General features: G+C 38.5%; 2 protein-coding genes across 5 annotated transcripts in view; one reads left to right on the top strand and one right to left on the bottom strand.

Annotated features, from left to right (window-relative positions):
• Positions 1-12,068, top strand: part of itga4 (integrin alpha 4) — a 30,363-nt gene extending 18,295 nt beyond the window's left edge. Inside the window, exons 12-29 of the mRNA XM_044131412.1 lie at positions 2,133-2,227; positions 2,873-2,963; positions 3,041-3,086; positions 3,173-3,327; positions 3,493-3,647; positions 3,768-3,920; positions 4,567-4,643; positions 5,353-5,491; positions 5,776-5,877; positions 7,262-7,338; positions 7,481-7,570; positions 7,696-7,783; positions 8,848-8,955; positions 9,115-9,240; positions 10,015-10,140; positions 10,584-10,679; positions 10,824-10,943; positions 11,083-12,068. Coding sequence (XP_043987347.1) covers positions 2,133-2,227; positions 2,873-2,963; positions 3,041-3,086; positions 3,173-3,327; positions 3,493-3,647; positions 3,768-3,920; positions 4,567-4,643; positions 5,353-5,491; positions 5,776-5,877; positions 7,262-7,338; positions 7,481-7,570; positions 7,696-7,783; positions 8,848-8,955; positions 9,115-9,240; positions 10,015-10,140; positions 10,584-10,679; positions 10,824-10,943; positions 11,083-11,181 — 1,943 coding nt within the window. The 3' untranslated portion in view covers positions 11,182-12,068. The remainder of the gene's footprint in view (positions 1-2,132; positions 2,228-2,872; positions 2,964-3,040; positions 3,087-3,172; positions 3,328-3,492; positions 3,648-3,767; positions 3,921-4,566; positions 4,644-5,352; positions 5,492-5,775; positions 5,878-7,261; positions 7,339-7,480; positions 7,571-7,695; positions 7,784-8,847; positions 8,956-9,114; positions 9,241-10,014; positions 10,141-10,583; positions 10,680-10,823; positions 10,944-11,082) is intronic.
• A 661-nt stretch (positions 12,069-12,729) lies between these two features.
• The window catches only part of cerkl (ceramide kinase-like), a 29,223-nt gene continuing 16,623 nt past the window's right edge, over positions 12,730-25,329 (bottom strand). For 2 of the 4 annotated variants that reach the window (XM_044131413.1, XM_044131416.1), the window contains 10 exons: positions 25,137-25,200; positions 22,478-22,608; positions 22,327-22,404; positions 18,475-18,652; positions 18,214-18,279; positions 17,190-17,227; positions 16,973-17,078; positions 16,796-16,892; positions 14,364-14,560; positions 12,730-13,137 (listed from right to left, as the gene is read on the bottom strand). In XM_044131413.1, coding sequence (XP_043987348.1) covers positions 13,059-13,137; positions 14,364-14,560; positions 16,796-16,892; positions 16,973-17,078; positions 17,190-17,227; positions 18,214-18,279; positions 18,475-18,652; positions 22,327-22,404; positions 22,478-22,608; positions 25,137-25,200 — 1,034 coding nt within the window. In that variant the 3' untranslated portion in view covers positions 12,730-13,058. The remainder of the gene's footprint in view (positions 13,138-14,363; positions 14,561-16,795; positions 16,893-16,972; positions 17,079-17,189; positions 17,228-18,213; positions 18,280-18,474; positions 18,653-22,326; positions 22,405-22,477; positions 22,609-25,136; positions 25,201-25,329) is intronic. The other 2 variants (XM_044131415.1, XM_044131414.1) reach the window with 2 other exon arrangements.

Here is a 25,329-nt window from a genome sequence, read left to right as displayed (position 1 = left end):
GCGTCTTCCTCTGCCTGGCAGCGGGGGAGGAGAGATCCCGGGTTTCGGCACCAAAAAATGATGGGTATTTTTCCTATATACCTAAATAAAAGAACTACAGACACGTAATATGAATTTTATGAAAAAGCTTTAGCAAAAGGAGAAGTCTCCGAAACAGCTTCTCCAAGCTGCTTACAAAGAGAGTTCTGATTTCCTTTTACGCGAGCTCCTGTTTTATTGTCAAAGAAAAACAGTCAAAACAGTCAAAGGGGCAGAGGTCGTAAAAAGAACAGAGGTTGTAAACGTGTAGCCTAATCAACATGTAACCTAATCAACTAGAAAACTACCCAACTGCTCACATGAAGATAAACAGACATCCTGACCTCCACGTCAGAAAATACACATAAGGAAAGAGAACACTTTAATTAGACTGAATTTCACCTAAAGTAAAAACAAAATGATAATTCCGAAAATTCTCTAACACCTTTTACTATCCAATTATTAATTGGCTAATTAAAAAAAATAATCACCAGTTTAGGCTGATACTGGGCCCAATACTGGGCTAACCTGGGTTATACTGGGACCTATCTGGGTCCTATTATTTAAGTATTCATTTAGCTGCAGATGCATCCTTTGCTATGTCATCGCATTTTAGGCAATAAATGCAGTTGAATTATCTGTTTATTTGCAATTTTGTACATTTAATTGTTGCATAAAATAAGCTTAAGCGGTTAAATGAAAAATCTGCAGAGTGTGCCTTTTCTTTTATCTGATTATTTGATTAATTGTCAGAATAATTAATGACTAAAATAATGGCTAGTTGTAGCCCTACTCCCTTTGTACGTCTACTTAAAAGCTCAAGTGAAGAAGCTGTGGGTGGATTTGTTTTGCTCCAGGGCACCTCAGCAGTTGTAACTAGGAAGAGCTAAGAGCTGATTTTCTCCTTTCTGCTTAGATCTCCTGCCTCTCTGCCCCTTTATCAAATACCACCACCGTTGTTCAGTGGCATGCTGGGCTAAACAACCCAAGGGCCGCAGCCAGCCCCCTCAGTGCCTGTTGTCACTTTCTGATAACAGAGCACCATCCTGCCTTTAACACATTGCTCCTACACACACATATACAACACAGCCCCCCTCACCATCTGTGTGTGCGTGTGCGTCTGGGTGTGTGTGAGGGGTGGAGTGTGTTATTAAGTTCATTAAACTGTAATGACAAACTGTTGCTGCTCTGTAAATGAACATGCCCTGTAATCTGCCGCTGCGAGATAAAAAGCTACGTGTGAGTGCTTGTGTTTCTCATATTGTGGAGACGTACACATGTACCCACCAACATGTGGGGCCTGCGAGGAGCCAAGCACTTTGAGTGGGGTTAAAATTAGGCTGAAATTCATTTGAGTTGTAGTTAGGATTAGAGCTATGTTGGTGTTTTCAAGAAATTAATGAGATTCAGCAAGTCAAGCCAGTGTTTATTCTGGTGATTGAATATTTGCTAAGTGAATGTTTGCATTTCGGTTTCAGTGTGCTTTTGGAAAAAAGAAACGTTAAAGGCTTCTTTCAAAGAACTGAGGTTAAATATTAAATGATAAGATTGTTTTTCTTGCCATGTTCACATACAGTGTTTTAGACAAATATTCACACCATTTCAAGTTTGTGACATTTTGTCATGCCGCGACCACAAACTTCAAAGTATTTCAACGGGATTTCATGTAGTACACTAACAATAATAAGTGCATAATCACAAAGTGGAAGGAAATAGAAACTTACTCTAAGAGACCAGCAGCTGTAATTTTATCTAACAGGAAAATTAATACAGGTAAAAAGATGAGAATATTTTTTTCAAATAGTTGCACTTCATGTTTGTCTGCAACAAGCTTAACTTAAGCTGTAATGACGTTGAAAAATAAAGTACACAGGAAATATCACAGAGTGCTTTATATAGTTTTTAAAAGCCATATATTATGACTATTTTAAGAGGTAATCTGTTGGTAAAGTTCCCCAACATAAAAATATGCACTGCAAGGGAGAACATTTTTAAATAAAGAGCAACATACTGGTACATTGTCTTCTGTGTGACAGTAAAAAAAAGGCATGAAAAAGACTGAAAGAAGAAGTCCTCACAGAAGCAGTAAAAGCAGCGTCTGTGTGTGGTTGTAGATGTGGCTGTTGGCGCTCCACAGGAAGACGACCTCAAAGGCGCCGTCTACATCTACAATGGCAGGAAGGAGGGTATTTCACCAAAACCATCACAGGTACAACATCAACACAGAGCCAGAGGCGCTTGCATAACGGTGTTGCTGACAGAGTTGCGAAGCTCATTGTGCAAGCAGTTCTGGGTAGCTTTTGTCGCAATGAGCAATTAATCAGCTGATTCCTTGATAAATTGAAATGAGCTACATAATTGTCATTCTGAGGCAATTTATTTTACACCATAATCTGTTTTGTATCTGGTTTTGGTTGTGTGTGTGTTTTTATTTCCACTTTATTTTCTTTTAGAAATTTAAAATGTCTTCCAGTGTGTTCTGCATAAAATGAAAATGTTTTAGTCTTCTAGAGGGTGAACTTGCATTATCAATATTGTGCTTGAAAATGGTCTCAAAATGACAATATTATTGTTTATCGCAATAATTTCTAGGACAATTTATCACCCACTAAACTTTGTTATTGTGTCAGGCCTAGTGCTTACTAGTGAAATATTGAGATTACTCTAATTATTTAGAAACACACTTTAGTTTATTTAAATCAATAAGACCTAACAAGGTTTGTCGTATATGATACTCTGAGAGTTTTTCAGTTTCTTTCTTGGTCACTCATGCATAAAAAAGTTATTTTAAGTTTTGTTGTGTATTATATGTATGAAGTAATACTTAGACTTGATTTCCACTCTGTGACCTCAGAGGATTACAGGGTCGTCCCTGGGCCATGACCTGAAGATGTTTGGACAGTCGCTGAACTCTGGGATTGACATCGATAATAACGGCTACAATGGTAAAGGATCCCATGTGTTCACATTGTCCTGTTCTCACTGGATCAACGCGTAATGTGGATAAACTGTGTCTCTACAGACGTGGCAGTGGGAGCATTCCTTTCAGACTCAGCTGTGGTTCTCAGGTAAACTAATAAAAAGACTTTATGTTTTCTGATTTTTTGATTGTGGTGTGAAAAAGTTTTTTTTTTTTTTGGTTCTACCCCCATAGGACCCGTCCAGTGGTTCAAGTGAAAGTTTCTCTGATTCTGCCTGAGCATATTGACCAGAGGGGGGCGCAATGCCAAGATCACAAGACTCAGACTGTCTGCTTCAACGTCACGATCTGCTTCAGTGTCACATTTAAACACCACAGAGGGGCAATAGGTACTTTACAGAAATAAAGAAAATTGTGTGATATTAAATATATAGCCTATATATATATATAACAAAAATACAAAACTATTAGTTTCAATGTCTAAGAATTAAATCTGTAAAAGTACATAACTTTGACTTACTTACATGAAAGATTTTTTCCTCTTTTTTCCCCAGAGCTTCAGTATAATTTGACCTCCGACCTCCTCCATAAACCATCGTTCCCTCATCGTTTCTATTTCCACGGTAACGGATCATCGAACAGCACGAGGGGTCACATGAAGGCACGACACGGCCATCCCAGCTGTGCAACACATGTGGCTTACCAAAGGGTAAAACTCTCAGACTCAAAAGCACAAAACAGTAAAACATGCTGATTCCTGCCTTGATCAGCAGTGAAGATGTTTAGTGGTTTTATTTCACCCCTGCATGGTTTTTTTCCTCATCTACAGAAAGACGTTAAAGACATCTATACTCCAGTTCAGTTTGAAGTTTCCTATGGCCTCAGTGAAAAGAGGAGCCACAAAACCCCATCCAGAAAATTAGCAAACATAAAACCCATTCTGCAGCACAGCGCAGGACATCATAACACCATCACCAACCAGGTATCAATCTGTGTCACACAGTAAGTTAAATGTTTCATTTGCGAAATAACAAAATGTTTCTTCATAATAGATTTAATTTTATATAAGTTGGAATATTGCAAGTGTATTTTTTCAAATTTAGGTTCTTTGTGGTAAAATTAGTGATCAACAAGGTATTAACATGGACTTTGTTTTGTGCCCTTCAAAATAAAAGCCTCTTCTAGATTAGTATTTCTTTTCTCTACTAAGAAATAAAATATATAGCAATAGCAATAGCAATATTAAAATCTAAATACTAAATACTACTTTGAATAACCCAGTTCACTAGATAAATTGATTTAAAGGGAAGAAAATAGCTGCTTTAAAGTCAGCTACCTAATAGCGAACCCTGCTGCTAATCCAGATGTGTTTACAGCTGCAGCGCCTGCAGCACATTAGCTAACATCCGGCTCCTGTGTTTCACAAAAACAGAGCAGAAAAACACTTAAGAAAGAGGAATGCACAGCTGGAGTGAGTCATGAGATCATTATTATTAATCATCTGTAACTTCAGGGTCAGAAGTCAGTGGTTACAGGAGCTGTTTGTAAGATCATTAGTGACTTCTGCTTTCATTCATTGTTACTGGTGTCATAAACAGTATGCTTCTCTCTTTCTTTCTCTCCGTCAGACTCGGTTTGCTCGCTCCTGCTCTATGGTGAACTGTTCGACCAACATGCAGCTGTCAAGTGAACTAGTGCTGCCGCAGTAAGAACATGAGCACACACACATGAAACAGGCACAACAAGTATTCTGTGTAACTCAAAAAGAAAGAGGTAGAGGAGGAAACTAAAACCAAAAGTGACAGCGCAGTTGAAAACGCCTCACAAGTCACTATAGGTAGCTGTGCTTCAAGTAAGTTTTCAAAAGATGATCTCTTCCTCTGTAATAATAAAAAAAACATGAACGTTTTTCCCCTGTGAACACATGATGATAATTAGCTGCAGGCAAACAGAGAACAAACTTGTTCTGTCTTTAGAGTTCACTGCACTGAACTCTAAAAGCTACCAGCATTTTAATCTGCATATTTAAATACTTTTTATTCTCCCCGTCCATTATCTCAAGTTATATCTGGATGGAGATGAGGTGATATTTCTCAACTGCACTCACTTCTCCAACGCTGAGCTAATTAAACGTACAGATATTCTGCATTGTGAAACAGGGATTACCATCAACAAGAATGGTGGCGTTTATCAGCAGATTAAGAGATGGAGGGAGGAAGCAGCACAGTGGAAATGAGATTCAAGATAACGAGACCTTCCACATTCACTTAGGGGATTCACCACAAGCTGATTTAATACAGATGATGAAATAGATAACGTTTTGAAGAATTAAGTCATCATACAGGAACTGCACGTTATTTATAAGTTGAACTCTAACATTGATATTTGTTGTTGATCTTGTTTCTTGTCTGCAGACAGCAGAAGTTCTTCGCGCTCGGTTCGGGACAAATCGTCCTGAAAACCTCCCTGATGAACTCTGGAGACGATGCCTTCCTGCCTCGAGTGACATTGAGATTCCCAAACAACATCCACTACATCAAAGTGCTGCAGAATGTGAGTTTACGTCATACAGAGAGAGGGAGAACCCATCGTTTGGTTTGAGTAATTAAGGTCTGAGTTCTGGCTAATTTTTGATGTTTCCACTTTGGAAGATTTAACCTCTGATGTGGAAGAAAGCAAAAGCAATTGCTGATCTGGAACCAGGCTCATTACATTTTGTAAATCCCCACTTTAGTATGCTTCACACCAAATGAAAAACCGAAGATCGTAGCTTTAACCCTAGAGATAACTTCTTAGACCCAGATACCCTCTAAAATCTACTCTTTTCATCTGAGCAGCAGGGCAACGTGATCAGTTGTGATGTCACCGAGGAGGTGAACACTACAGACGTGAGGGTGGACTGCAGAATCACCAGCCTCGTCCTCCCAGCCCTCTCTCAGGTAATCGCGCTGTTACTCATCCTGCTGTTGCCATAGCAACACCTTGGTTTATCAATTTCACAACAGCTGCTCTCCTACGATGGACCCCCTTGCAAAAGTATTCATACCCCTTTGAGTTTTTGACACTTTGGCCACAAACATGTCAGAAAACCACAAGGAATCCCTGTTAGTCACATGTGGAAGAAGAAGCTCTGGGCAGATTGGAATGAAATGTAATCAAAGCTTTCACTCATGGAGTGCAACTACAAATACACACCACTCTTTCCAGATGTTTATTTGTAAAATAGTTTTTTTTTTGTTATCAATGTAACATTTCCTTCCAATTCACAATGGTGCAATATTATATGCTAAGCTGGTGCCAATAACTCCCAATATACCTCATGGTTTGTGGTTATAATGCAGCCAAATCTGGTAAACTTCAAGTAGTATGAATATTCTCACAAGATGCTGGATTCTGGGTCTAGAACAGGGGTGTCAAAGTCAAATGGACGGAGGGCCAAATAAAAAATTTAGCTACAAGCCGAGGGCCGGACTGATCGAATGTTCATTGAGATTTTTTTTAAATGACGCATTTGGTCTAGTGCAGCGGACCGGCCCAAGCCTTCGTAAATTTCCTGCGGACGAAGTGCGCGTTGTGAGGATCGAACGGAGGGGTGCGTTGTGAGGATCGAACGGGGTGCGCGTTGTGAGGATCGAACGGGGTGCATCTCGCATTTTTTCAGACGGGGTGCCGGCTTGCTGCGGGCCGGTTCTAATAATAAATCAAGATCATCCCAGGGGCCGTAGAAAATCTTCTCGCGGGCCGGATGTGGCCCGCGGGCCTTGACTCTGACATATGTGGTCTAGAAGGTAGCTGGAAGATCACCAAATTATAAAAATCACTTTTTAAAAGTATAAATGTTAACGTCAAAAGCAAAAAGGTCACCGGTTATGCTTTTATTCCCCACCACATTGATTGTTCACTGTCTGGTAACTATGATTATGAACTTATGGAGTTGTTATTGCTCCTTAGCCTCCTGTCTGAGAACATCCAGCAGTCCAAAGGTGGAACCAAGAGACTCCTCCAATCATTAAACTTTAAAAATTATGTAGCTTTATGTTATTAAAGCTAAAGTTTAATCAGTAACACTTTTATGTCAGATTATGATTTCTTGGTTAATGTCAAGTTGTCCCAACAAAGACATTTTGAATAATGTCAACTTTGTATTAAAAGTGTCATGATTTACCGAACGACACTTTATGACAACAGTCATAAATATTCATGAAGACTTACTCATGTTCATGACAGGTTGTCATGTCATGTTTATGACGGTGTCACGACAGTCTTATTCACAACCCGTCAAATAAAGTGTTACACCCTTTTTTTTTTCTTTTTTTTTTGCAGATGAATATCAGTTTTCTGTTGGATGTCAGTCAGAACAGCACGCCGGGGGACATTCACATTAACATCAACACCAGCAGGTAATGACCTCACCGTCGCCCATGATGTCATCACTGAAGCTTAGTTTTAAAGCAGTGATCCTACAGAAGAGATGTCTTCAGGTTATTACAGATAAAATCCATTAAAAGAAATGTGTTTTTTTTTTTTTTTTCCCATTTGCAGTGACAATTACGAGATGGATGAATTTCTCCAAGATAACAGCATGACGCTTGTTCTTCCTCTGAAACATGGAGTTGGTGTCAACATCCACGGGTCAGTCAAACTTAGACACATCACAGCTGACATAAAAGGAGTGAGATGAAAATATATAAAATTGTAGGTAGGAAAACATTAGAGATGCTTCATAGCCAGCTGAATGTCCTTCTTTGTGTTTACAGTTTTGTGACTCCGAAGTCTTTTGTGTTCGGCGATGAAGACTTGATTCCAGCTGATTGCTACCCTGAAAAATTCAACTACACATTTAAGGTCGGTTCAGATGTTTCTTTAAGTGTGTTCAGTAGCTACAGGTGAAATAGCATCAAAAATGTTCCTCCTATTTTAGTAATTCACTTTGTATTTATTTCACTTAGCTTTGATGATTGTGGCTTACAGCTCATGGCAACAGAAAATTCAACTTCTCCAAAAATCAGATGTTACATTTGACCATTAAAAACAGATTTTTAAAGCGAAAAGGTAATATTGTTCTTTATGAGTTTATAGAACGTCAACTTGACTTTATCCAAGCTGGTGCATTTTCTGCGTAAAGCCGTTATTAAACCAGGGGCAAGATAGAAGTGATTTTAGGAGAAAAAGTACTGGACTGGCAAATTTCTTTTCTGATTTTTATTTTTTTCATCACAAATAATATCAAAATTGTCTGAGAAATTAGCTTATGGTTTTCATTCCCTTTGACATATTCTTCAAAAATAAATGCTTGAAATACATAACTGTGTAATGAGTGTGCGGTATATAGAGTATGAGTCTGGCTTTTTACACTAAATTACTCAAATTAATATTTTGATGATATTTTCATCATGAGACAGACTTCTTGCATATAATTGCTGCTGATTCTTCGAGAACTTTCTCAATTATGCTCCAAAATAACTGAAGTGTTTGCGTTTGTTCTTCTTTTCACAATACTGGGGAAATGTGATGTGTTTTCCTAATACTGCCAGCCCTGAATGAACTTATTCATCTAAAATTCGATTTATTCGTGTCTTTACTGTGAAGACACAGCACCTAAGGACAAAAATATTTGTCATTAGGTGTTGGAAATTTTCCGACAATGTTTTGCTACTCAATATAAACCCTTTTTCACACCTGTTTGGTTATTTACAAATATAACACGCACACAGCAAATATAGCAAGGTGGGACAGTTTGGTTACACCAGTGTGTTGCATGTGCATACAGAGCCACATCTTCAGATCAAGTCATTATTAAACCATAATCCTCTTTGGTATGTCATCTCATACCAACTGTAAACAAAAAGCTGCCAATCTGTAAAGCTGCTGAAAAACCCCCCAACAACCCTGATTTTGTTTTTCTGCAGGTGTTAAACTCTGGACCCAGCAAGGCGTTAAACACAGTGGTTCAGATTGCACTGCCAAAAATCCTGGCACCGTACCCACACAGACTGCTTCAGTTCATCGACTGGAAGGTAAAAACATCAACAGAGTCCAAGTTTCTATCACTCCTAATCCCGAGGAAAGCAAAATGACTACTAGCTGCACGTAGCGGTAGCACTAGACCCTGCATGTTGACGACATTTTGGAAAGGAGCTTTCATAATAACGTGATTTTTTTGTCTCTTTCTGTAGTCATCACATGGTTCGTGCTCAATAAGTGACAAAACGATTTCAGTCACTGAGGACTGCAACGTTCCCCAGGCTTCATTCATCAAACAGATCATTTTCTTCTTCTCTCCCACCGCCACCCGAACAATGGCAAGACGATCTTTTCTTCTCAGAAATATGCGATTCGGTATATACGCAGCAGTTCATCAGACAAACAGAGGGAGCCAAGGTTGCATGAATGTTTAAATGCTAAAGTCACAGGGGCACCAGAGAAAATGTCAGGTCGTAAATAAAGTAGCATTAGTAATGCATCAATCAGAATTTGATATCTCTGGACTTGAGCTGTTTATCTGCTGATTTCAGGTGATTCAAATATCTTTTTAGCAGCTATAATATGTGATTACATTACATTTTATAACTTTTTCAAATCAGACTTTAAACTACTTTTCCTATGTTAAAAACTGAAAATCATTTGTGACCATCAGGTTACACAAAAAAAAAAAAAAGAAAAAATTGTTAAACAAAACAGAATATTTCTACATTTTTGTCAATGAAAGTTTTACTGACATATTTCTGTATTTTTCTCTCTTGTAGCCTGAATGAACCACAGACATGTTGCAAAATACAGGTTCCTCTTAACCTTTTGTGCCTCCCCTGACATGTATTTTAAACGTTTCACTAATAATGAGAACATTGAGTCTTCCCCCAGCATCAGCATAAACAGTGAAAGGTGTTTGTTGTTCGCTCAACAAAGCACAGGGTAGGTATGGTGCATTCACTGGTCAGGAAAAGATCAGATTTTTTTTATTTCTGAGCAGCAGGTCGCCAGTGAGGCGAGACGTAGTCGTGAATTACTGCTCCCCTATCCAGATGACAAACTGACTTTCATTAGTTAAACTATTTTACATATGTGTGTTTGTGTAGTTCTGTGGCCGTGTCGATAATCTGTGTGAGCAGCTGGTGTGTCGTCTTGGTAACCTGGATGCGGGCAGAGATGCTACCATCCAGCTGGAGATCAGCCTGAATCCTGCTGTCCTGCTGCAAGCACCGGTAACCAGTTCAGATGATCTTACTGTATAAGATGAATGTTTCTTTTTTAGTTTTGGTTTTTTAAGTAATTGCAGACCATTTGCTTATTCCGACGCCAGACCAACATGTTGTTAAACTGACATTCATTAATTTAGGGATTTTTAACCCAATTGTGCCTTCAAAGGACTAGTTATAAGTGGAATAATCTACCTTAATTTTATCATTAAAAATAAGGAATTATTAACTTTAAACATGTTACATGTAAATTAGGTTTGAATTATTTCGAGTAGACAAAGATATAAGATATTTGCACTAGAAACTGGACCCGAAATATGAGGTAAGATTTAATGTTTTCGCTGCGTATCTGCAAAAATCGGACTAAACTGCTTTGGTTTAATCAGTTTCTGCTGACATTTAAGCAGGCCGCTCTCCTTGTTACAAATAAACTCTGTTTTCTGTCTCAGGGCCGTCATCACGTTATGATGTTGGAGAGCACAGCGACCGTGTTGTCGCCCAGAGAAGATGCTCACACTGTCCTAATCAAGGATCAACCTGCACTGGTAAAATACCTGAAAACGCGAAACCCAAGTCTAACGCTGAATACTGTGTGTCTATATAAACAAGGTTTTGTTAAGGCGCTGCATTTTTCCCCGTTTAGGGCATTACAACAGGTCTGGTTGTTAAAAAGTGTTAATAATTTCCAGGTGGTGGTGGAAGCCGTTTTTACCCAGAAACCCTCAATGGCTGTGAAGATTTTCATCATCGCCGTCAGTTTAGTTTTAGGACTGATCATCTTGACCGCTCTCATCTGGTGTTTGTGGAAGGTAACCAGCTCATTTTAAACACCGAGTATTGATTTTTAATGAGGAAACACATATTTACACTGTTTGCCACTATTTTAAAAGCATAAAATCTCTTAAAATTCTGTGTGACAAAGTAAAAATTTGTTTGTCTGATTTACAGTGTGGCTTCTTTAAGAGGAACTTCAAGAAGCAGGAGGAGTTAAATAGAGACAGCTGGGACTATGTTCCCAAACTCAACAAGAGGGAGAGCTCTACTTAAACTCATCTGCTGCCTCTCGCTGTGACGTCGGGACATCAGCAGCGGGCAGAGTTCACAACCAAGCTGTGCAGGAACTTTGCAGCAATGACGGATGAGGATGAAAGCATCCTGAATGCACCTGAACTGATAAACCAAACATGCCTTCACAAAGGAGAGACTGGCCTTGAGGAAGACCGCAGCACTGGATGGATGGATGGATGGATGGATGGATGGATGGATGGATGGATGGATGGATGGATGGACGGATGGATGGGTAACTAAAACAGATTCCTGTGTTGTGGACGAACACTGAAGAAGAACCAAACCAGGTGACTTTCTGATGATCTCAGGGGATTTGAAACCTTGCTCCTGATTGGTTCATACCTTTGGAATTAAGTTCCTTCATTTTGTTTACCTGCTGGTCAGCAGAGACGGACCACAAGACTCACTGGTTGCGTTGCGTCATCCAACAGCTGCAGTTGACACTGGACTGCAGCGGGCTGCAGGAGAGTGCAGGAAAAGGGTAGCAAAACAAATTTTGTGTTCTGAAAGAGGGACACAGGTAAAAAAAAGAAAAAAAAATGCTGGGAAATGGGATACAATGCTGCTTCTAATTCTTCTTTTTTCTATTTTGCCGTTTTCCCTTTTGTCACTGGTATGCTTTCATCAGCTCCTTTGGCAGAGTTTTGAGGCACATCTAGATAACAAATGAAGTACATCCACATATTTTCATTGTTCACCTGGAAAACAAGTTATCTTGGCAGTGCCGACAACTAACCAAGTAAACTAACCATCCTGTCTCTCAGATGTGTTGGGGAAAAAAAAAAAAATCAGCATTTAAGAAAATATGTCTTTTGCTACCTGTGAGGATAAACTCACAGGTGGCAACAATGAAACAGATGCAGGTATTTTTGTAAGATGGTGCTAAGAAGATCACAGGGGCGCAATGTCTTATGAAGCCTTTATTAGAAACAATTATGCGTTAGCCATATGACAAAATATTTTATTAATTTAACTTAATTTATATAGTATTTTACAAGTTACCATGTGCTGAAATGAAATTAAAATGCATAATGAAAACGGTGAAAATGATTAAAATGAAACTCCACCCGACAACGCCAAAGAAATAAATGACATTCACTTGAAAGAAGCTTTTAGAGAAATAAAATGTTTTCAGATAATTGTTTTACCTTCCTGTATTCTGTGAATGCAAACTGTTGAAACAACTTCATCCCACATTTTTGACATGTCATAGAAATACACATCACGCAAGTGTTTGAATGTCTTAATGCATTTTTATTTTTTATGAACATTTGTTCTGCACTGGAGCGTCTCACTGCTTTCATCAATATTCCCCTATTAAAATAAAAGATTTTTTTTTTTTAATTTAAAAATTTGTTTTTTTTTTTTCTTTTATAACCACAAAATAATGTGGAAACAAAAACAAAACAAAAATCTAGAGAAAGATTCACTTATAAAACTTTTGGATCAGTAAAAATAAGGTAAAAATGTGAGTAATTTCAACGCAAACACTGTCTGTGTCGTGTAGAAAGCAACACTAACACAGAATGGAGTTGATAAAACAAATGAGACCTGTAAACATTAATTTGAATGCAAAATAATGGTTATTAGCCACTTTTATAATAAGTCACGTATTAACTACGGAGATAAGCTGCTGCTGTAAATGCCCACTTTTAGGTACGGTGGAGGATGTATGATGATATGGGACTATTTCTGTAAGTCTCTTAGTCAGACAATTAGCTGACAAACCATTTCTTTTTCACTTTAAATCACAGTAACATTGACAGTAAAAACCAATATCTAGGGAGCATCTGTGGGACTGGTTACCATGGTGACAGAAGTTGGGCCAAGATACGGAGTAGCTCTTCCTGTCGCTCTCAGATGCAGCTGCAGGTGACGGTCAACTCTGCCTCAGGTACCTCCTCCCCATACAGAGTGATGAGTCTCGGATGGACCCTAAACACAAACAGCGATTACGATGCATTCTGCAAAAAGAGGGATAATTCAGTCAAGCAACCTTCTGAAGATAGTTTTTTGAAGGCGTTTTCAGTTTGTAAAATGACTGCATTAAATGCTGTTCAAAGGTTGATTGCATTTATTTGTTTAGTTAATTTTGTAACAGCGTGTAGCTGAACAGAAATAGGAAGAAACCTAACAAATTTACTTTAACAAATGGAGCATTACAGTTTTCTCTGGTCTTTACTTAATAAGAAAAACATATTATTAGAAACTGTTGTGGTTTTATTTGAATCAAAATAGACAAGATGGAAAAGCAGTGGAGAAGAGAAAAAAGAAAGGAAGAGAGTTGAGGAAGGTAGGAATAGGATCTAAATACGCCCAAGAAGTCTGCTTCTACACCTACAGAAAGAGGGAAAAAAGACAGAGAGAACTGAGAAACCCAGAGACAAATAACATAACAGCAACAATGAGACTTAAAAGAACCCAGTACCAGCCCAGTGGCAACAACAACCCGAGATAGTGTGTGTATCTTAGTGTTTCTGCAAGCACCACAGAGCATAACTGAGTGGAAAGCTGCTCATATTTACGACAGGATTTTTTTATTTTTTAGTTTACCTTAAACGGATGAAGAGTACTAATATGGGAGCTTGAGGACAAAAAACTTTGGAAAAGAGTGTGCATGCACAAAAACTCCAAAAGGCAATATAGAAAGAGAAACTGTATGTCTGACCGTGTCTTCTCAGCACAAAAACACAGGCGCATGGTTATCAAAGAACCCAACTCAGCACCTTGTGGGACCTCTTTATAGATGTTGGAAGGGAGACTTAATACACCATACCGACTTCATAAAGCAGATTTACAGAAATTATATGAGGAAATGAACAGTAAAACTATATAAATGTTGCCCAAATTTATTCTGCTATAAAAAAAACATATTTTGTTTTTGTCTTTTTTCGAATCTGTATCAAGGGTGCCAACAGTGAGCTGCTTTACTTTCAGAATTACTTAAAACTGGCCAGCTATAGTCATGGCTGATTGTTTTAAGGTGTGAGTGAAAATTATATGCTGAAGCAGATGCTTTTAAAGATCCTTTCTATACTTCCACGAAGAAAAAGACGGTGTTTTGGGTGAACTGACCTTATTTGACATAACAGTGTTTCTCAAATAAACCCATGGAATCAGTAGTGATTTGGCTTTTAGTCCTGAAACACAGCTAATCCCACCTGATGAGCACTTCATTGGCGATCTCCACCAGCTCTCCATCGATGTTCCAGGGTAGAGCGGCTCCCTCTGATTGGATGATGGGTGTATTTTTAGAGTCTCCCTCGTCTTCGCTCTCCTCCTCAGACCAGCCAATCCGTGATCGGGGTCGAATCTTCACCGCCGACACGGAGTGTGTCTCCACGAAGGGGAAGCTAAACTGTAGACAATCAGAACGTCACTGTAGACGTATGTGTGTCAAAGCTAAGCCGGAGAAGACTGTGAATCTTTGTAAATCTGTTAAGCAGCTTGTTTTGGTGCATCGGGTTCCTTTCCTATTTACTGTCTCCCCTTGTGATAACACAATGCGCCAATAGGGGGCAGCAGAGACTAGCAATGTGACGATCCATATGCTTGCAAGTGTTTCTTGGGAGGATTTCTCTCTGTCTTTTCCGTTTGATTTGCAAATAAACACTAGGAAGTGTCATATTAGCAAACAGTCGCTTCTTTGCCTTTTTTGTTTGTTTGTTTGTTTAAAGGTTTTTTTTTGTTTTTTTTTTTTACTTTCGCTTTAAATTCAATTTAACATCGAAAAATTGTAATCTATGACAATCGATCATAGTCATAGACATCGGTCTAGTTGTCTCTCAACTAGACCGATGGCTCCATTTTGTTTGTCACAATTATCAATTATTCGGAATACTTGTGGCTTTAAAATAATTTACAATTACTCACATCTCTCTCTCTCTCTCTCTCTCTCTCTCTCTATATATATATATATATATATATATATATATATATATATATATATATATATATATATATATATATATATATATATATATATATATATAATTTTTATTTTTTATTATACCACTCTGGGAACCTGAAGAGGAAATAGTGAGAAGAGAGCAGGATGGATGGAGCTCCCAATAGTGAGAAGGTCCCGCTTAAGCATAAAAACGTTTGACCTCTTACAGCTGAAACACACAAACTTTAACCGATGGTATTGAGTTTCGATTGTCAAATCTTCCAAGTCAGTCAGAAGCTTACGCCGCTGATCTTGGTGTGTTCTCTATTTGCATGGTAGCTAACCGAATGTAGGTCACTCAGTTCAATGTGCTTTTCCCTTTGCTGGACAGCCACCGTCCCACTGTCAGTATATTTAGAAAGTGGGTTAACGTTTAGTCTCTCAAGCCACAGCAAGCCATGCTAAATCAGGCTAATCTGCATGATAACTATTTTGTTTTCCTCAGCAAGAGGTGGAGCTTTAAGAAGACAAGGTCACGAGCTGATGAAAAACCCATCAAGGGTGCTCCTGACTACATCCTGTTGGTGTTCAATACTGCTGGTTTAAACAACAACACTTCTCGTCATTAGGCTGTAAAATAGAAAAAAAAATGGATGAAATGCAGATGTCTGATTTTAGAAAAAGAAAGACCAGAAGGCATATTAGTAATACAAATCATTATACATGGTAGAGGATTCATAAACAGAAATTGTGATTTCACCATCATTAAAGATCAATACCAGTCCCTACCTGTTACACAGATTGAGTCAATGATTCCACAGCTATTTAGTAACTACATTATCACTATGGGTTTGCTGGTTCTTATAAATTAAACACACAGTTTCTAGTCTTCCAAAGTAAGGTAAGTGAGTAGCAATGTGAAAAACTGAACTGTATTTGTGAAACATCGAGTCATGTTATGTATGTGTGGGTGATTTATGATGTGGACGTATTTAGCGCATAGGACATGTGTATTGGGATGATGGTTGTATAAATGACAACGTCCTGCTGTGTCAGGAGAGAGTACGTTGCCATTTTGTCACTGTATCTTTTACCATATTTACTGGCGATCTGAGGATCAAAGTTCAACGCTATATTCAGAGTCTTTAAATGTCCTCGGGTGGTGAAACCATTTTTAGCTGGATTCATCTTGAAGCAGGTTTTGTTGACCTGCTGACGTAGCAACTGCATGCATCCCGTGAGCCGAGCAAAGTAAATCTTCATCAGTGCAGACAAAGAACCTGCATAGTGTACTATGAGATCAAAGTAATATTATTTTAGTATTATTACTATGAAATTAGAGCATCACATTCTTAAATTCAAAAGTAGTGGTTAATATGTTTAGTATTTAAGCTCTTTCTGATTTGTGATGGAGTTGGTGTGGCATGAAATGTGATTGACAACTGTTTGCTTGTCACTAACCTCAGAATCTAAACACACAAAAAACATTTAATTGGTATTATGCTTTTGAGTATGTAGATTAGGCATTAAGACTTTCTTACTGATATTGTTTTTCTTCAGACGTTAACAGCCTAAATCTAAGATTCAAAACAGTATTTTAAAAAAGACACATTCGAATTATAATGTAGAAATGCCCAGGAACAATGTAGAATTAATCCTTATATGTTGCTCTGATAGTTGACGCTTCTTCGTTGTTCCTCTCACCTGTCCGCTAGAGCTGCTGTACCTCTTGAGGTGCTTGATGAACTCTGACCTGGAAGCATTACCTACTGCGATCAGTGAGGCGCTGCCATTGTCTAAACTGTCACAAACAGGAAGTTTAGAGAGAGTTATCGGAAGCAAAAGCAGTTAGATATTAGAAACTGAGAGTTAAAGGTGTACCTGGTGTTTGGAGCCAATCCCTGAGGCGCATGTGGGCTCAGACAGGGGATAGACATGATGCTGAGGCTGAGGTACAAACCCTGATTGGTCACCCAAGACTCCCCTGCTTCAACACAGACCAATCAGAGAGAGCCAAAGTAAAGCAGGGTTTGTTAGCAGAGGTAGGAAATTAAACCCGCTCAGGTCTCAGTTCACATTTGCAAATTGCTATCCTCACCTGACTCTGTGTCCAGTTCTGTATCTTCGCCCTGGTCTCTAGAAAATGGACGAGGGAAGGTGTATTTAAAAAAGGAGTCTTCACAGACATTTATAAATATACAAAGAAAAGAAAGGATGAGAAACAACAATTAAACCAGTTATGAAGCCATTTGAACATAAACTTCACAAATACAAGGAATGCAAGTAGATGTTTAACCTTTACTGTTCAGATCATAAACACCCCTCACTAACCAGAGACACATTTTAATATTCTATATTTTGTATAAATTAACTCTTTAACAGTAAGGAGGTGTTTCTTTTATCCATTTAGTCTATTTAATCCAGTTTTAACTGGTTGATCAAAATCGGATTTACATTTTTTTATTTTTTATTAATTAGATATTTTCTTGCAACAGTGAATAAGAAGATAAACTGTGAAATGAAGTCATGGTTGAAACAGAGTTTGACTGGTTTCACTATAGGCACTATGTATGACACAAACGCATCACATCAGAAATGTTAAACATCTCCCTCTAGTGGTGATCTAGTTTCCCTTTATTACTGAAAACCTAAAATGCCACATTAAGCAAATTATAGTTGATAGGAATAAAGAAATAACATGTAATAATAATAATAATAATAATAATAATAATAATAATAATAATAATAATAATAATAATAATAATAAACATTAAATAAATAAATAAATAACAGATTGAAATATTTTAATCTCTTTTAAACTTTTTCTCACTTCAAATGCTTTGAGATATTTCATATACATTGTGTAATTTCAATAAGAAAGTGGTGTAAAAACAATGCTGTGTAAAACTCAAAATTCATAAGTGAACATTTGACCGACAGACCTCTCAAATTTGAGCTTCTGTTCTACACTAAGCATTGGAATGATCAGTGACGACGATAAAAAGCGTCTACATTTCTGAAATATTTCTACAGAGAAAAATGATTTAGTCCAGTAATGTTAATGTTTTAGGATTTCTCCGTTTCCCATAAAACCATTAAGAAAATTGATGAATGTTTCTTACTGTTGTCCAAACAAACCGCTTCCTGAGCCTTTTGCAGGTAAAAATGACAGCTGGCAGTCCTCTGGCCTGATGGAGACAAACAGAAAAAGAAACACTTCATGACCCTTCAGCTTGCCACAACGAAAATTAACTTCATTTTATTCATTTATGATGTAAACCAGGACCATGAAAATGCTCAAGTAGTATCGTCACTGATACTGTCATCCTTTCCTCCTATGAAGTAAAACATTCAAATGACTGAAAGAAAAGAAAATGTGTCACCTAAGCCTGGCCAAGGTCTTCACCACAGCATATTCTCGTCGCCGTGACGATGGCATCCACCTCTTCTTTTCTGCCCTCGCTAAGCTCCGGCCGCCAAAACCAAACATGGCAGAGAATCCGAAACGCATCAGCTGACCGTTGGACAAGAAGCTGCACATGTCCACCTGCTGCAGGTGACCTGCGGACAGACAGGAGAGACATTCAGACAGGCAGGCTTTCCAAGAAATCACTGATCCGTCATTTTGTTGCCTTTTCTTCTCAGCGAATTCAAATAACATTTGATAAGCACAGAACAAAGCCTTTAACCTAAAACGCTTGAAACTTATAAATAATCAGCAGAACATAGTTACGAATTTTCACGTGGAGAAATTGAACAGAAAAGTACCTTGCAAAAGTAAACACACCAGCTGAACGACTGTCAGATTATAACCACTGGATTAAGTTTTTTCATTGTGGACATTATGTGAGAGACAAAATAGGAAAGAAAATTGAAGCGGCAAATTTTTTGGGGTAAGTACCCACCAGCTTCGGACATGCATACACTTAAGTGGTTGCCCATTTTTGTTAGCAGACAATTCAGTCAGATTCTCAATTGAATTCTGGTCTATCACAGCAATATACTTCGGTCTCAACCGTTCCACAGTAGCTGTGAACCTCCTGCAGTCTCAAGCCTTTCATCGCCTTAGAAGGGTTTTTTTTTTTTTTCCAAAGTTGTCATCTGTGTAGCTCCATCCATCCTGCTCTCATCAGTTCCTTTGTTCCTGAATGGGAACCACACAGCACTATGCTGCCTCCACCATGCTTCCCTGTGGCGATGGTTCTCTCCAGTCCCTCCAGCATGGACCTTTTGGCTGAGTTTGGCTGAATAACAATGTATTAATACGCTTATTGTAATGCTCTTTGCTAAACCTCTGGGGCCTTCACAGAACAGCTGGATTAATATTTAGATTAAATCCCACACAGATGGAATCTGTAATCATTAAATAAATAATTAAATGGCATTTTAAGGTCATTGGTTGCAACTGATTTTATTTACCGTTGACTACAAACACACAAAGCTTTTCAGATTTTTAAACGCGATTTGTCCTCCAAATTGTTTTACAAAATAGTGTCATATTTATTCTTTAATGTTGTCCCAGAACTGATTGAAATTTGACTTGCACCACCTTTGACGTTGCCACCAGGTCACAGCAAAAAGAACAACAATAGCAGGAGCCATGTTTAAATATAGCTGCGAGGAAGCAATGGCTACTAATATTGACCTCAAACAAGTGCGCCTTCTGGTCTCACTTCGTTCCTGGAATGGTTTCATGGGTGGAGTGACCCAAATAAAGTGCTTTAAAACAGAACCTCGCTCATGATTTCCTCTCCGACGACCTCAGGACGCAAAAAAAGAAGAAGAAGAAAAAAAAAACCCATAATGCAAATGGAGTGAGAAGAATCCCATTTAATATGAACTCATAAACACGTCCTTTTGAGAAAATGCTCGATTAGCTTCCAGATGGGTGTACACAATTTGTCACACACACTCAGTACCAAACACAAACACGGAGCGTGCCATCTGGCCACATACCTGCCGTAACCTACTGAACTGCAGTCTACTCACCTGTCTGTCCTACCGCCTGCCTGTCTGTCTCTCTGGCTGAATCTGATTTCCTCGCCATATGGCTTGTTGTCAGTGTGATAGCGGAGCTCCGTGTGTTGAGTGGGATTAAAGCTGACACGGTCAGTGTGTCACCGAGATCAAACCTACAGCTCATTTTAAAGGCTCGTCTAATATTCATAAGCAATGTAAACAAAGGAAAAAAAAACAAATCAAATCTGGAATGTTCTTTTTCTTAACCTTAAACATTTCCATCCCTCCTCATAATATTTAGGCCTGCATTTTACATTTTTATGAGCAGAAGCGATCGGGCGGTCATGCAGAAAATGACAAGTACTAATATTATCTTATTACATTACATTAATAGTAATGAAGATGGGAAACAAATGCTGTATCTTTAAGAGTTCCCAAGACTTTCAAATGGAAAAATAGGATTGACATGAATCTATTCATTTTCCAAAGCTGCTTTGTCTCGTTTCGGGTCACAGGGGGCGTGGCGCGTATCTCCAGTGAAAGGCCAGACAAACTGTATTGGCTGCCACTTTATCACAGGGGCTTACCAAAGCACACTCAAGGCCAACAACAATGCACACAGACACACACCCAGAGCTAAGAGTACTTTAAGCGGGAGAAAATGAACTTGACATCAAGGTTGTTAAGTGTAGAAGAAGGTGGAAACTTGACACAAGAAGTCCTCAGCTGGGATTTGAACTCAGAACGTTGCGACTTTGAGACAACACTGTGAATCCCCAATCCAAAAGGGCGTCCAGGACATGAAGTAGTCTGACAATGTTTAAAAATTACAACAATAAGATTGTATAACTATGGTGGCGTAGTGGATAGCACGACCCACATTTGGAGGCCTTGAGTCCTCGACGTGGCCGTCGTGGGTTCGATTCCCGGACCCGAGCGACATTTGCCACATGTCTTCCCCCCCCACCCTTCCTGTCAGCCTACTGTCATTTTAAAATTATTTTCCTTTAACTTTACAATAATACAATATTTAATGTCATATAAAATCAGAATAAAATACATCGAAGATTATGGTTGTAGTGTGACAAAATGTGGAAAAGAACATTTTTTGCTTACCACCAGGCGGCCATTTAGTGTCACGGCAACAAAGAGGTTAACTCAGGAAACAACTGAGCTTCATCGAGTGATGAAAAAGCTGTCCGGGAATAAGTTTTTGAGTTATTAGACAAGGTTCAGAGTGAAATAAACCAAGTTTGATGACCTGTAAAAAATGTTTTACAGATTAATAAAAAAAAACAGTGCAGGAGAGGGAGATATATCAGCAAATTAAGAGTAAATCCAGATCAGATTTGTTGCAATTAAAGCCTGATTTAGTTCGTCTTTGTGGGAAAATCATTCTGCTTGACTTTGACTGCTCTTTGTTGTTCAGATTTTACTCCTGTTAGTGTCACTCAATACTCCCAATTTCTCGCTCTTTTTCTCTCGCACACACAGACACACACACGCACACACACGCACACACAAACACCAGCTACCAGTATTAATTATGCATGATGAACCATCTCACCAGAAGCTGTCAAACAAAAACAACAACATGCCTTGCTTCGAACCGATTGGCCGACAGGTTTACCTGAGAGGAAATGGAGAGAGGTGAGGAGAGGTCAGTGGGGGGGCGGGACCACAAGCAGCAGGGAAAACCTGTGATTTAGTGAAACCGATCCGACAGTCGGACATCTGTCGGCTTCCTCCCTCCAGAGTCCAGTACCACCATCTGTCTGCGTGTTTGTTGTTTTTTTAAACTCTGGTCCCTTCGCCACTCAAAAGGAACGACAGCCAATCACATCGACGCTCAGAAACAATAAGAGCTCCTGATTGGTTTTCACCTCGACATTTTGGATAAATTGAATTTAACAACAGATTTACTTCGGGCGGAAATCAATCCGAACGACCTGAGGATATAGATGTAAAGTAGATAGAGTGTATTTAGCACAGATGTTCAAACTGGCGATGCAGAATGGAGAGAAAGCAAACATACCTCCTGACAACAAAGCTAAATGAAGTCCGGAAACACAGTCAAGTCAATATTCATTGTGAATTTATTGCACTGGTGTTTGATGGTGATTTGTAAACAACTTTCACCCTTCCAGACACATTTTTATGGGATCTGTTCTATTAAAACACACATCAAACTGTGTGCAGGAGCTGTAAAAAACAATCCCCTGACCCGCCGCCTACAATGCCTGACCTGGTCTGAGTTAGAAACAAAGGAGCCGTACCTAAAACAACGTGGAGAGCTGCTGTGACTGGATCTCTGACTCCATGGACTGAACAGGAAACCACATCTGTAGAACCTGCTGAGACAAAAATGAAAACTCCTAAAGCTTCCCGCATGTCCGGCTGTGTTTATGCTGCATGAAAAGGTCTTACCGGCAGGAATAATTCCCAGCGGCAGAGTTGCTCTTACTGGGTTTTCTGGAGAATCTGCATCTAGCTGAGCTCGGAGAACCAAAGCATGGCACAGCTCCGCCACTGATCCGTCGCCGCCGACACACACCACCCTGACGGACAGGTGAAGACGCATCTCCATCAGGACAGGTGGATAATTTATAAAGAGATTGAAGAAAGCGCTCTAAGCTCTTCTTGTGAAGGTGAAGGCATTTTGTAAACCCTTAAAACGTCCTTAAACTCCAATAAAAATCTTAAAAAGTTGCAATAACATAGAAAGGGTTTTAAATAAAGCCTTACACCGTGTTCCAAATTATTATGCAAGTGATATTTTCTCAAATTTTCTTAAATGGTCAACTCAAATGATGATAATTTTCAAATCATGAACTATTACAGTATAAATCAAATTTTACTGAACAAAGCTCCCCATGAGAACAGTAATTATTTCAAAAATAATAATAAAGCTTTTCTATTTCCCATATTGACACCTGTGGCCTGCTTAATAATGTGGAACATCCTTCTTAAGTAGATTTCTTTTAATTGAGCTCAACAGACAAACTAATCAACCAGCTCTCTGAAATTAATTATATTGATTTAAAGAGCCCTGACTCACAATACCATCTAGAAATATAATAGCACAACAAAAAATTTTATCTTTATGACACTTAAATCCAATTTGCATAATAATTTGGAACACAATACATTAATTCAGTAAATAGCTGAGTCAACTTTTTTACCTCTTATATTTTGTACAAAAATGAATGATTCAACATTGTGATCAAGGCCCCTTGGTTGGTTTATATTTGTCTTTTATAAATATAAAATGACAAATTTAATATAAAAGATGTGTGAAGCTAGAGAAGAGTTAACCTTAGTAGTGTGGTAATAGCACTATGAAGTGAGATGCTCCATCTTCACGACTCGTGTTTGCAGTAAATAGGAGATAAACTGACTCCGCCTCCTTCCCCCTCTTCCTGGGGATGGGATTACCTGAAACTCTGGTCGCCGCGGTGACAGTCAGCCTAATTGGCAAATGTAGGTTTCAACCAAATCCTCACCAGTGCAGCCTCACACACACACACATGCACAAACGCAGCGTTGCTAGCTTAGCAACGCTGAGCTAATCTTCTCTAAGCACATTAAGCTTTATGAGTGCTGAGCACAAAAGCTGCTTACAGACACACACACACACACACACACACACACACCTTTATACACCCAACCACAGGTAGAGTGATGAGAGCTTCATAAAAGTTTTATATTCTTCAGGAACACAAGGGTCTGATACAGTGTTCCTGAAGAATATACGGTTCTTAAAGCTTAGGCAGTGGAACAAGGTCAATGTGATTCATGTAACCTGTGTGTTTGCGTGAGAGAGAGAGATCAGTCTGGGTCAGTGTGTTTTAGTGTCAGCCTCCGACAGTAAACCTCTGTTTGATTACACGGTTCACTTCAGTGTGTCACAAACTCATACATGTCAAACAGCTCCGTCAAAGCTGCATCCTCAACTGATTTGACACGTCAGATAGCTTTTACAAGGTCAAAAAAGTACATCAAACTTTATCGTATAAATTGTAAAGTCACCTGTAGTTACTTGGTAAATCCCACACACAACAACTCCTGGGTTATGTCTTAAAATAACCCAGGAGTTTTAACTCGGTTTAGAGTGCCCCATATGAACTTGTGAAGGAGGTTAAAAAAAAAAAGTGGGAAATGGCAAGAAAGACTTTCAACCTCAAAGATTGTCACCAGAGAAACATGCAAAAAGTGGCTCAGAAGTTATAAGAAGGGTTGTTAAAAGATTTCTAGGCTAATTAATGAAAAGGATAATTAATACGATGCAATTTTTAGTGAAACCGTAACAAAAACAAATATCTTTTTATCTTTTAGTTGATTGCACTTTTACACCGTGTTATGACGTTTTTTTAATGTATGGGTCTATTCCTTTAAAAAAACCTAAACATCTTCGTTAAATAAGAATAGTTTTTTTAGGAATATAACTAACTGTGCACAACATTCACACTTTAACCAAACAAGCAATAGAAACACACAGTATTTTACATCCTGTTATGCATATATTGAGTATGAATTTTGTTAATCGAATTAGCTTAAAAATAAATGTAAAATATTTCAGGGCTGAACAGTGATGTGTTTATTTTAATCATTGGTTTCACGTGGCTCAACATAAAAAACATAAAAATTTCAACTCTTCGAACCAAATACTCTTTGCTTTGTAATCAGGCAAATGTAAGTTTCAACTCACCTCCATTGGAAGTGAGTTGTGAGTTTTTAACTCACTCTTTCTCAGTTTTAACCACAGTAACCTAATTTTGGGGATGGAAATGAAATGTAATGTCATGCTAAATGATCACGGGTCGATCCATATTTGACCCAGAGCTGGGTTAAACTGCCTTCTTTTCATGTACCTGGTACCAATAAATATCTATGGCATGAAAAAAAAGGGGGTAATATAACATTTGGTAACATTTGGGGTAGTTACCAAAATGTTTTGCATAGTCTTTCGCACAAACTTGTGGATGAACCACCAAGATTTCGAATGAAAAAGAAAAGTTAAATTCCAAAACATGTTTTTGTTTCATAAAAATTAAGAGATGTGAGAAATAAAAGAGAAACAACTGACCCATCGTATTCATCCAGTTTGCATTCCTTCATCACTGAGAGAGCATGACCTTTCCTATCAGTTACTGCAGAGACAGACAGACAGACAGAAAGACACGTAGGGACAGACAGAGGGAGAAAAAGGAGCGGTGAGCAGATGGAGAGACATCGAGATGGACAAAGATAAAGTGTTCATGCATGTGTGTGGTCAGATG

The sequence above is a fragment of the Gambusia affinis genome, linkage group LG11 (genome assembly GCF_019740435.1).
Source record: "Gambusia affinis linkage group LG11, SWU_Gaff_1.0, whole genome shotgun sequence".
Classification (NCBI taxonomy): Eukaryota; Metazoa; Chordata; class Actinopteri; order Cyprinodontiformes; family Poeciliidae; genus Gambusia; species Gambusia affinis.
Note: the sequence above shows the minus strand (reverse complement) of the source record. Positions and strands in the feature narration are given on the sequence as shown.